Consider the following 13,402-nt stretch of genomic DNA (forward strand, 5'->3'; position numbering starts at 1 on the left):
TTATACAAACTGCAAATAAAACTAACAGATTAATGCCAGTTATACTCTGAAGACCCAAGGAGAAGTTTATAGACACAAATGTTTTTCTCCAGCTAGTATACATATACACACAGCAAAAATATATTGTCCATAAGGAGATAAGACATGGATTATCCCCAAAGAATACTAAACAGAACTGTTCCTGCTCTACAACTAATTATCTGTATTTTTTGCGTGGAAAAAATATCTGATTCAATAATGCCAATCACCCTTAAAAAGCAAGCAAACAAACAGGAAATAAGCTGATTAGAGCGCTAAGCTACTCTAAAGGATTTTTATTTGGAATGTGATTATTCAATTTTCCTTCTCTACCAACTCACTACAACAATGGGGCTATCAACTCTCAATATAGTTCTCATTTTTTGTTGCTTTCAATACTAAGAAATGCTCAAAATAAAGTCAAATCTGAAAATAAACTCCAATGCTGAAGAGAATCTTGTTCCCTCTCAAAACTAAATCCAAAGCTGTACTATTAATGAAACTTTAGTTTTTGAATAAGAATTCCCAGTTTCCTGGGTGAAAAAATAGCCTACTTCTAATATTGAGGAAAATACATTTGTATTTACTTTAAACTGTAATCTTTGTTCCCAGGGCTGACAGATCCAATTTTAGCCTTGTAGATAAGGATAGCAGATTTCTGCAACTCCCAGTTCTCAAAAAAGATGTTTAGCTAGCAGAGCAGCATCCTTATAGGATTTAAAGTCCTCCTTGGGAAAATGGGTTATGCAGAGAAGAGAAAATGATTCACTAAGATAACTTAAGCAACAAACAGTTCAGTGACTACATCAATCCTTCTGTGGGTGGATAAACCACACTGATGTGGTCTGGAGAAGTTTATGAACTCAGAATACTCTTTAATACTTTACAGGCTCATGCCTGTAATCCTAGCTATTCAGGAGGCTGAGATCTGAGGACTGCGGTTTAAGGCAAGCCTGGGCAGAAAAGTCCCTGTGAGACTCTTCAATTAATCAAAAACTGCTTGAGCTACATTATCTCAAGCAGTAGAGCACTAGCCTTGAGGACAAAGAGGCTCAGGGACAGTACCCAGCCCTAAGTTCAAGCCCCACACCTACAAAAAAAAAAAAAAAAAAAGGAAATAAGAAAGCTTTATAGTTATTTTGTAGGTATGTAAAACAGCCTCAGCCCAACTCCATTAGAACCAAGTGAACAGCACCATGTGGCCTATAGTAACTAAACACTGTGTTTTTTCCCTTGAGTACTCAAAAGGCAACATTTAGGGGGAAAAAATATCAACAGAAATAAAATGAGAAACATTTTAAGAGGAAAAAAATTAAATTATTTTAAAAGTTAATACATTACTTTTGATAGACCGTGACATCAGTGGCTATGGTGTCCCTTTAAAAAAGCCAAACAAGTTTTAAGATGAGTATGCTAAAGTCAATGCCACCCTGTTCCATACACTGTACCTTGTGATTCAGAATATCATTCATTCTTCTGCTTGCTTCTGTTGTATGAGATTCAGGGAAGCATTTCTTAGGGACAACGCCGTATTTTTCTAAAAGAAAGCAAATTATAGTGTATGATAAAGCAAAAATATACCCTAGTATTAGAAACCCTGTAAAAAGATATACTGCTTCAAAAAATAGGCTGTATTTTGCTCATTTAATTCAGAAAAATCTTATGTTTTGTATTATTAAATGGGTTTTTAAGAACATATTTATCTACTATTTTAAAACACATTTTATCCTTTTTGCCTATCATACTGTGAAAAGTGCTCAGCACATGGTCTCCTCATGAAAATGTTAAAAAATTAAGAAAATGTTATGAATGTAGACATTTTCAAACAGTTACAAATTTTTAGGCTTTTGCTTTTTGTATGTGGTGTGTCTGCTTTTTTTGTTTGTGGTGCTAGGGATCAAACCCAAGGCCTTCACATAGTAGGAAAGTACTCTACAACTGACCTATATCTCCAGCCCAAATACTTGCAGTTTTAATGTTCTTGACTAACTCAAGAGACAGATTTTACACACACACACACACACACACACACACACACACACACACACACACACACACAAATGATGCCTCATAGTTAACTATGTAGCCTTCTGGAGATCAAATTTCTTTGTACAAAGAAATGGCCTATTCCTAACTATGGTACTCTGTTCAATTATATGGAATTTCAATTCTATTAGAGAAAGTCTCTTACCAATGATATTGACAAGCATATCCCATTGCCCGCCATCATTTGTAGGGTTTGTAAGCAGATACTGAACCAGCCTCCCATCCTCAGGCTCCTTTTTCTGAGCTGTGTCCACAAAAGCGTTCAAGAAGAAATAACAGCGCTCAACCTAGAATAGAGGAAGTTGAGGGTCAGTAACATACAAGTCTTAGACCTCTCATGAACTCAACATTTTAAAACCAAAGTTAAAACTAGGTGCCAATGGCACACACCTGTAATCCTAGCTACTCAGGAGGCTGAGATCTGAAGAACATGGTTTGAAGCCAGCCCAGACAGGAAAGTCCATGAGACTCATATAGTTCAAGTGGTAGAGCACTAACTTTGAGCAAAAGAAGCTCAGAGACAACACCCAGACCTTAAGTTCAAGCCCCAGGATCAGCAAATAAGTAAATAAATTAAACAAAACCAAACTTGCTAATTAAATATTAGTATCTAGTTTCATAAGAATATTTGAAGTTTCTACTATGTACATGTATTTCATTATACTGCATAAATGTGTACTGTATACATATTCTAATATTTAAATAAATCCTGATTATTTAGTCTTCAATCAATAAACATCTACTAGACACTTATACATGTGTTAAAGATATTTAAGTGAAACATATAGTTTCTACTTTTTCAGACAACTACCAGTAAAGGAGGAACTAGGTCCTTAAAACAGGAGATAACCTAAGATGCTAAAAATGTAATTATTGAAAATGAAGTTAAGAGGGGTAAGGGAGTCAGGGGAGAGGAAAGTGGGAGAAATCGAGGGAAGGCGTAATGCTGTTTGAAAAGAAATGTACTCATTACCTTACTTATGTAACTGTGACCCCTCTGTACATCCCCTTCACAATAAATTTTTTTTAAAAAGTTAAAAATTTTACATAAAAAAAATAATAAGTAGAGGGCTGGGAATGTGGCTTAGTGATAGAGTGCTTGCCTAGCATGCATAAAGCCCTGGGTTCAATACCTCAGTACCATATAAACAGAAAAAGCCAGAAGTGGCAGTGTGACTCAAGTGGCAGAGTGCTAGCCTTGAGCAAAAGAGACAGTGCCAGACCCTGAGTTCAAGCCCCAGGATTGGCAAAAAATAAAATAAAATAATAAGCAGGCTGGGAGTGTGGCTTAGTGCTTGTCTTAGCATGCATGAGGCCCTGGGTTTAAATTCCTTAGTACCACATAAACAAATAATAATAAAAAAATTAAATAAATAATAAGCAGTAAGTTAGTAAACTTGTTATTTCATTGCAACTTACCAACCAAAAAGTTACAGCTCCGCTCACTAGTACCATGCAAAAGGCACTGAGTTTGATTCCCCAGCATATAAAAAAGAAAGCCTTTGAAAAAAGTCAATTTTTGATACTCTGGAATTCAAAATAAATTGATATTACATCTATAGTAGAAGGGTAAGCTGTAACTGGAAAAGCAAGAAATGAACAGGCAGTCTTTACTTGGGTTGTTATTCAAACAAAAAGAATTATGCAAGACCAGTCCCATACCTTGTCCCAGAAAAACACGTAAGACTGACTAAACTCAAATTCTTCAATATTAAATTTTTTCATGAATGGAAGTCTCATAACATTCAGACAAGAAAAGATCCAGCATCGTCCTAAAACAAGCAAAACAAGAAATTATGATGAGTATTCATAAAGACTTCAATACTACAACTCTTTTAACAATGAACCCATGATAAGATTCGAACCATTAGCACTAAATCAGAAAGAACAAAAACATTACAACAAAGGCAAAACGAAAGGCAGGTAGGAATAACTATATGAGACCTCTATGTAAAGGTTTGGTGTATTTAACACTTCAATTTTTACTTATATACATAAAATCCATTACAGAATTGAAGATGTAGCTCAGTGTAGAGCATCTGCCTAACATGTGCAAGATGCTAGGTTTGATCCCCAGTACTGAAAAAAAAAAAATCCCATTATCATTTAAGTAAACCACATCAGAAGAAGAAACACAATCAACAAAATGAATAGACATTGGGTGTAATTCTAGTTACTCAAGAGCTTGAGATCTGATTATTCTAGTTCAGAGCCAGCCTGGACAGACAAACCTGAGACTCTTATCTCCAACTAACCAGCAAAAAGCTGGAAGGAAAGGTGTGGTTCAAGAGGTAGAGTACCGGGGCTGGGAAGTTGGCTCAGTGGTAGAGCGCTTGCCTTGCATGCCTGAGGCCCTGGGTTCGATTCCTCAGCACCACATAAGCAAAAGGAAAAAAGCCAGAAGTGGTGCTGTGGCTCAAGTGGTGGAGCGCTAGCCTTGAGCTGAAGACCTTGAGGGACAGCGCCCAGGCCCAGAGTTCAGGCCCCATGACTGGACCCCCCCCCCCAAAAAAAAAAAACCAAGAGGTAGAGTACCTTTTTCATTCCCTTGAATGAAAAAGCTAACCAGAGCTTGAGGTCCTAAGCCCACAAAAAAAAAAAAAAAAAAAAAGTTTTAAAAATAAATCAACAATGAACCAAAGTGGAATGATAACTGGCCAACTGGATTATATACACAAATGATAGTTGGGAGGGCTGAGGCAGGAGGATCACTTGAGCCAAGAGTCTAAGGCCAATCTGGGAAAACAAGAAGACTGTGACTCAATAATAATAATAATAAACTTTAAAAAATTGAGACATAGATGAAACAGTAAATTACCTGTTAAAAGTTATGTTAACATGTTTATTTAGAAAGTTTCCTGTTTTTCCACTTCATTTTCACAGATTCAGATTTTTTACCTGCACCTTGGCATCAGTGCCATTGCCATCACTAGACCCACTCTTTCCATCAAAATACCTCATCTTTTTGTCAAGTTAGTATGTTTTAGATTAATCTATTCATGATGCTGTCCCTGAAAGTTTTATACTAAGTCTCAGCCTCTTCATTACTCAGAACCTCCACAATGTCACTCCTTCCTGTGTTGACTTAAGGTCTTTATGGATAATATACAAAAAGTGGATAAATAATGTGTAAAGTATGAGATCATATTATGTACACACAGACTAAAGACTTGATGGACATGCACAAAAAATTATTCTTCTATTGGTCCTTTATTTTCTATACTGACCAAGAATAATTCCATAACAAGAAAAAAATTGAATATTTTATAAATAAAAGTGGCAGAACATGTAAGACCTGACTTGCTCTGATAAGTATTTCCAAACTTTTTCTGAACGATGACTGGAACCTAAACTAGGTAACACTGATCACCACAACATTACTAACTGGATCATTTGTAGCTTGACAGTTCACTTTCTACTACACTTTCTGCTACAGCAAAACATTAGTACAAAGCTAAGATTTTTTTCCTTTAAAACTAAAAAAGTCCATTTTATTGAAATAGAATGTACATACAATACCCATGTCAAGTGGCACACTATATGAGTTTTGATGCTTTCTGTCAGTATGGATAGACCAAGAGTCATTTCTAAATGGAGAGAGACTTCTAAAAAATCCTTTTGGCACAATTTTGATTCTGAGAATGTTTCTCTTACTTAGATTTCTGGATGACCAATCTTTCACTCTAGATGTTATTTTTGGTTTGGGGTTTTTTTTGTTGTTATTATTGTTGTTTCACTGACAGAGGTGCTAGCTTGTAAATAGTAAAACAAGAGCTCTCAATCAGCCAGACGCAAGAACTTAATTTTAGGATTACAAACTTGTCCACTGGTGGAAACTGAGCCTATGAGCACAAGAACAGCTGCAACCAAGAAGCATACTTAAAAAAAAAAAAAAAAAGGACTTCTTTTGATGTAATTACATAGGGTTTTTTCTCTTTCATGTATTTATATATTATGGTTCTCAGGGCAATTCTGCACAGTCCTCGAGGACATGAACGTTTTTGCATGGGTGTGTGTGTGTGTGTGTGTGTGTGTGTGTGATCAAGAGCACAGTGTGTGTGTGTGTGTGTGTGTGTGTGTGATCAAGAGCACAGACTAGACCTACCAAACATGGGGTTGCAAACACTTAACATCAAGACACAATACAGTAAATTGCACAAGCTGGACTCGACCCTTTATAGTCCTCAAATGAAATATGCCAACAGGCCTGCTTATTCTCTAGTGATGTACTACTGTTAAGTTCTGGCAGTGCAAACCCTCCAAAATGGGTTGCTGTCGGAAGAAGTCCAGTAAAAACGTTTTAAGAAGTGGAAGCCCCTCACCTGAGCTCTTCTGGTTGGTGACGGGCTTGCCCTCCTGAGGTACCACGTGCTGGAAGACGTGCTGGGCGCCCTGTACCGTGGCCCTCTTCAGACAGATGTCCAGTAGGTCGTGGGTGGTCCCGACATTCTGGGCCAGTACGAACTGGGGGTCGGAATTCAACCTCTGAATCAGAGCTGCTACCTTCTCGGAATCCAGTCCTGCCGGAAGAGCAGATGCGATTACAAGGCCCCTCAGAAGCCGGGGGTCGGGGGTGAGACCCCTGATTCGGGGCTCCCAGCATCCCAGCTGGAACTTCGGGGCCGCCCTTGGCGGGCGTCCTCCCCCTTAGGCCGCTCGGGCCTCCCGGCTACCTCACCGCCGCCGCCACCTCCGCGCCGGGGCGCAGCCCCCCCGGCCCTCCGCGCCGCCGGGCCTCCCCGAGCCCCTCACACGAGGACCCATGACCGGGGAGGTAGGAGGGCGAGCCCTCGGCGGGAAGAGCGGCGCCTCACCCGCGTTGCTCATGGCGCCCACGCTGCCTCTCACGGGGTAATATCAATTCTGGGGGTCCTAGGTCGCGTGCCGGGGTTACCCCGAAGTCCACCGCCTGAAGTAGCCGCGACTTGGCTCTCGCACCCGGAGCGCCGGAAAAAGGAAACCGGCTGGCTGGTGGAGAGACTGAGGTCCGGAGAAACGGGGTCCGCGGAGGGACAAAACTCCCCCCTCGCGTTGCTGAGTCAGCGCCGTCGGAGCTGGCCCCGCCCGGGGGGGAGGAGGGCCGGCGGGGGCGGTCGCGGTGACGCGCCACACGGGCTCCGGGGCCCCGGCCCTCCATGCTCCCCTGCTCCCCAGCTCCCAGGCCCCGCCCCCCGCCCCCACTCCCCACGTCCCTCCGCCCCCCGCCCTCGCCAGCCCCAGGCCAGCCGCCAAGCTGGGGCGGCGCCCGCGGCCATTTGTGATCCCGCCTCCTGACCGCCAGGGGCGCCACTCCAGGATCTGTGGGTTCCAACCCGCGCCCGGGTCCCCAGGAATGGACCCCCCCATCCCCCAAAGTGTCCTGAAAAAAACGGAAGGAGGCTCGGGGCGGTGGGGGAAAAAATGAGGAGCGTCAACTTAGAGCCCTCATCAGGGCTTAGGATGGGTTGACAACCCCACCCACGGGCTTTTCCTATAGCACTCGGCTTGATCGATCTGTGTCTTTGCAATGGCATCGTGTTGCTCGGATTCCAGATCGAACCACCACGTCCTCGTATTTGAGAGGAAATGGGAAGCGAGCTCTTTCCCACACAACCCAGAAACTACTACCACGGTTCTACAAATATAAACCTGCTCATTTAAAGGAAACTACAAAGCTGAGGGCGTTGCTTAGTGATGGAGTGGATTGCCTAGCCTGTGCAAGGGCTCTGGGTCTCATTCCTAGCCTCGGAAGAGGAAGGGGGAACAAAAGCGTTTGAGACTAAACGAAGCCCATGGTTGGCTTTTGGTCTCAGCATGGGGTGCAAAGACAGAGGTCAGTCTTACACGTCAGTACTGTCTTGTCAATCCCTCTACAAAACCTCGCAGTGATACACCCTTCCCCTCAAGATAATTTAGCAGTTTTTCATGGTTTTGGGGGGAGACGTTCCCACAGGAGCTAAAACAACTAAATATATACTTAACATTGAACTCTGCTATTCAAAACAAAGAGAGTTTTTGGTAGAGCTTGGCATCTAAGTCTTAGGATGAAAACCATCCCTAAGGAATAATGCTACCTGGAAAAATCCATATACAGACTGTCATTTGAGAACTCACAATCTCTGTGTCCCTGGAGAGACTTGGGAATATGACATAGCAACTATCTCCAAGGACTCCATCCTTTTCTGAGATTCCTTCCAGTATCTGAAGAAAAGGAACAAACTAAAATTATGCCGAAAGAAACAAACCCTTTTACAAAATGGTTGAACTTCCTGGATGACTCAAATCATAATTGTTATTCCATATCTACCAAATGCTTGACACTGGGCAAGCTGCTGATGGTAGGAAGATGAAAAATTTTAATCCTTCCTTTAAGAAACATGATATACAGAAAAGAGATGCAAAGCAACTTCTTGATAATCTATATTGGCCTGCTAATAAGTTAGAAGCAATTGACAGCTGTTAAATACAACCAAGGGTAACTGAATCAAGATGTGACCAGAAAGCTGAGTGCATGCACACACACATGTGCACACACACACACACATACAAAGAGGTGACCAGACTAGGAGTGTAATTCAGAGATAGAGCATTCATGGTAAGACCCTGGTTTTGATTCCTAGCACTATATACATACATGCACACAGAGACAAGGTAACAAATGAACATAATCTTAAGGAGTGGATGGGACTTTACAAGGCCAAGAATAAAGGAAAGGCATTGGGGCACCAACAAGGACATAGATTTATTAAAGCACATGGTAAAGTCATGTTCAAGCCACAGTGCATCATAACCTGATGTGGTAAGGAGCAAACTACATGTGGAGAGCAGGGGCAAGGTGCAGGACTGGAAGAGTAGGTTTGGGCCAGGATATAAAGGGTTTTATATGCCGCACTGAGCATCTGGACTTTATCTCATGCTTAATTAGAAGCCAAAGTGGGTTTTTAAACAAAGGAGTAATACACTCAGATCAGTATAAAGAAGAGTCTGTAGGCAGTGGGAGAGGAGAGATTCTGGAGACAAAGAAGTTACTATTGGAGTACTATACCTGGGAGACAATAATAGCCTTAAACCGTGGAAAGGGAAGAGACATAGACACCTTGAAGTTTTCAGTTGAATGGTGGAACGTAAGTTGGTGTCATTAACCAAGAGAAGGAAAAGAGAAAAATAGCATAACGAGGAGCTGTAGATCTGAATTTTGCATGAACTTGGCAGGTAAGAGGTGACTACAGGTATCCCAAGAACGGAAGTCCAGGAAGCACATGGAAAGGTCTAGAAATGAAGTATAGGTTAGAACTGAAACAAGAAGCAGCAGGAAAGAGGATAGAGGGAGAGCTAGAGAGAGAGAGAGAGAGAGAGAGAGAGAGAGAGAGAGAGAGAGAGAGAGAGAGAGAGAGAGAGCCAAGGATAGCACCAGGTTGAGTGTGGTAAGCAGGGGCTGAAATCCTTCCTATCCAAGTTTTACTGGCCAAATCTCATACCCTGGCCCAGAGCTGTATCCAGTCCAGGTATGTGTGCCTTGTACTTCTCCTAAGATGCCACTGGGGAAAGCCACATTGACTCTAGAAATATTAACATTTAAGGCATAGGTAACAGAGAAGCCAGTAAGAAAAAAAAGACTTTAAGAATAGTCACAACATTTGAAGATCTGGAAACCTATGTCCTGGAATCCTAGAAAGGCAAGGAGAAGATAGTGATAATCCACAAGCTTTGGAAATGTCTAGCAAGAATTGATTTGGCCACTGGGTCAGAGAAAACCTTAGAGAAGGCAGCAGTAGCAGAAAGAGCAGGACAAGCAGAAGATATAATGTAGTAAATTGAGAGGGAGATAAATATTAGAGAAACTCTTTTGGAAGAAAGGAAAACTTCATGTCTACTGGAGAATGTGAGGAAAGAGGTGATCTAGGCAATGGTGGCTCACGCCTCTGTAGTCCTAGCTGCTTAGGAGGCTGAGCTCTAAGGATCATAGAAGCTAGCCCTGGCTGAAAAGTCTGTGAGACTCTTCTCTCCAATTCACCACCACAAAGCTGGAAGTAGAGCTGCAGCTAAAGTAGTAAAGACCAGCCTTGACCAAAAAAGCTAAGAGAAAGAGCCCAAGCCACAAGTTCAAGCCCCAGAATATCAGCATACCCACACATGAGATGAGGTCAAATGTGTGGCCGCTGCTGCTAGAATAGCTCAGGTATAGAGGAGATAGAATCACTGGGGAAGGTGGAGGGGACTTGTTTTACAGCTACTGCCACCCTTTTCAGGCCAGTGATTATATTTTCCCCACCCTGTACCCAGAGATACCTATTGTCATCTCTGTCTGATCTGCTCTGCCCTCATTGCTAGGGTGTTACCCTAAGTACCAACTTTCCACCCAACAATTCACACCCATACACTCAGCCCTCATGTGTGCATGAAGAGGAGATACAGGATAAAACTGGTTTGCCAGTGGGTCCACCCCAAAGACCCACCTCAGAAAAATATTTCCAGGAGAATAGAAGGCTTAGGAACTACTCCTCTAACTCCAGCTAGAGAGAGGAACTGTGGGACAATAACACTTCATGAAGCAAAGCAGTGAGGAACAAAATTCTAGTATGATATTTATAATACTAGAAAAAGAAAAGCTTTATAATAAATCATATGCAGTGGTACCCTCTGCCATTGAAGATAGGACTTCTGCCCACGATGGGGCTCCAAGCAGTAAAAGCACACAGGATCCATCTCAAGGCAAGCATTTTCCATCTTGTGGTCTCTTCTTTGCTGTCAGTCTTTGACTTGAGTTGACCAACAGCTTCTACTTTGGTGGAAATGATTAAACTTTTATGCTGGATGGGATGTTGGACTAGATTCTAACACACACATTTTGCGATTCTGTGAAACTCATTTATAATTAAGTATTGAACCAGTAATTCTGATGTTCTACCAGACATTATAGTAAATATCAGTGTCCACTCATTGGTAGCCTACTGAACTAAATTCAGCTCTTAGATGTTTTGTATGATCTACACAGCATTTATTTATTTTTAGTTGTTTGAGGTAGTGTCTCATTAGGTAGCCTTGGATGGCCTGAAACATACTATGTATGTAGCTCAGACTGTGATCTCATGATCCTCCTGCCTTTACTACCTGAGCACTAGGATTATAGGCATATGACCTCATACCTCATGGGATTTAAATTTTTTGGGTCAACTGGGCACCTGGGGCCCATATCTTTAATACTAGCTACTCAGGAGGCTGAGATATGGAGGATTGCAGTTTTTGTCTTTTTTTTTTTATGCTAGTACTGGTGCTTAAATTCAGGGTCTGACCACCGTCCTTGGGCTATTTTTGCTCAAAGCTGAAGCTCTACTACTTGAGCTGCAGAGCCACTTCTGGTTTTGTTTTGTTTTTAAAAGATAAGAGTCTCTCAGATTTGTCTCAACCTGGGCTGGCTTCAAACCCTCAGATCTCAGCCTCCTGAGTAGCTAAGAATACAGGTGTGAGCCACTCATACCTGGCAAGTTCTACCTTTGGCTATGACATTTCTGTTAGTCATTGTTATAGGTGCTTGCATTTCAGAGTACTCCAGAGAGAGGAAATGACCAGTGCAGAGACAGAGGTATGAATGGAGTTGGGTATGGTTCAGAAAAATGAGAAAATCTGGTCTAGGTTTTTCTTTTCTTTTCTTTTTCTTTTTTTTTTCTTTTTTTTTTTTTTTTTTTTTTTTGCCAGTTGTGGAGCTTGAACTTTGGGTCTGGGCATTGTCAGCTCAAGCCTAGTGCTCTACCACTTGAACCGCAGCACTTTTTCTGTTTATGTGGGGCTGAGGAATCAAACCCAGGGTCATATGCATGTGAGGCAAGCACTCTACCACTAAGCCACCTTCCCAGCCCTCTGGTCTAGTTTTATGAATACGGTTATCCTCTGTATATACCAGGGATTAATTTTAGAACCCTCTGAAGACTCTCAATTCCCTAATATAAAATTGCACAGCATTTGCATGTAACCTATTTAATCCTGCTGTCGACTTTAAGTCATCTCTAGATCACTTACAATGCCTAATGCAAAGCAGATACTGTGTAAATGGTTGTTACATTGTATTGTTTAGAGACTATTAACAAGAAAAAAACCCTCTGTAAGTATATAGATGCATTTTCCCCAAATACTTTCAACTGGAAGCTGGTTTTGCATAATCTATGGATATGAGACCCATGATATGGCAAGCCAACAGTATCTGAATTAGGAAAAATTGAAATCATTTATGATAAACCATCAGTAATTCATCACTACATGCACAAGACTCAAAGCAATGCAAAGCTCTCACAATAGTCAACACTTATCAGCAATTGTATTCTTTCACTATTGGTAGTGATCAAAAGTATATTTATGCTATTACCACATGGTGGAGACATTTTAAGTGTAAAAATAAGCATCTTCTCTTTTATAAATGTATATGCTTGTTATGAAATCGTCTTGGGGGGGGGGGACAGTCCTGTTGCTTGAACTCTGGGCTTGGGTTCTATCTCTTAGCTTTTTTACTCAATACTATTATTCTACCACTTAAGCCACATTTCTACTTCCAGCTTTTTTGAGGGGCTTGAACTCAGGGCCTGGGCACTGTCCCTGAGCTTTTTTTTTTTTTTGCTCAGGATTAGTACTCTACCACTTCAGCCACTTCCAGCTTTTTTGGTAGTTAATTGGAGATAAGAATTTCACTGACATTCCTGCCTGGGCTGGCTTTGAACTGAGATTTCCCATCTCAGCCTCCAAAGGAGCTAAGATAACAGGCATGAGCCATCAGCTAGTAAGGAGGCAGAGTTCTGAAAAATTATGGTTTAAGGCAAGCCTGGACAAAACAAAATATTAGCAAGATGCCATCTCAACAAATAAGCAGTAACACAGGCCAGCTACAAGTGAGGCATAGGTGTAAGGATCATGGTCCACGGCCAGCAATAGGCAAAAATATGAGAGCTTATCAAAAAAATAAAAATAAAGCAAAAGAGAACTGGGGGAGTGGCTGGAGTAGTACAGTACCTATCCAGCAAGCACAATGCCCTGAAATGAAATGCCATTTCATATCTACATCAGCAAAAAATTGAAGACAGAAATTAAAAATATTCTTTTTTTTTTTTTAGCAGTACTGGGGCTTAAACTCAAGGGTCCTTGCTCACTAGGCAGTTGCTCTACTTCTTGAGCAATTTCCTATCCCTGTTTGCTTTAGTTTTTTGCTGTTATTTTGAACTCAAGGCCTCCGCATTGTCCTTGCGCTTTTCTGCTTAAGGCTAGCGCTCTACCACTTGAGCCAGAGCTACACTTCCAGTTTTCTGGTGGTTAATTGGAAATAAGAGTCTCACTGACTTTCCTACCTGGGCTGGCTTTGAACAGTGATCCTCAG

At 41.4% G+C, this 13,402-nt stretch overlaps 1 protein-coding gene across 1 annotated transcript in view; it reads right to left on the reverse strand.

Moving 5' to 3' along the window:
• The window catches only part of Blmh (bleomycin hydrolase), a 49,011-nt gene extending 41,915 nt beyond the window's left edge, over positions 1–7,096 (reverse strand). Inside the window, exons 1-5 of the mRNA XM_070027400.1 lie at positions 6,879–7,096; positions 6,387–6,584; positions 3,727–3,836; positions 2,210–2,351; positions 1,467–1,555 (exon numbers count right to left, since the gene is read on the reverse strand). Of these exons, the coding sequence (XP_069883501.1) occupies positions 1,467–1,555; positions 2,210–2,351; positions 3,727–3,836; positions 6,387–6,584; positions 6,879–6,891 (552 nt within the window). The 5' untranslated portion in view covers positions 6,892–7,096. The remainder of the gene's footprint in view (positions 1–1,466; positions 1,556–2,209; positions 2,352–3,726; positions 3,837–6,386; positions 6,585–6,878) is intronic.
• Between the last annotated feature and the right edge of the window lie 6,306 nt (positions 7,097–13,402).

Source organism: Dipodomys merriami, unplaced genomic scaffold (assembly GCF_024711535.1).
Source record: "Dipodomys merriami isolate MVZ:Mamm:240054 unplaced genomic scaffold, mDipMer1.0.p SCAF_19, whole genome shotgun sequence".
Classification (NCBI taxonomy): domain Eukaryota; kingdom Metazoa; phylum Chordata; class Mammalia; order Rodentia; family Heteromyidae; genus Dipodomys; species Dipodomys merriami.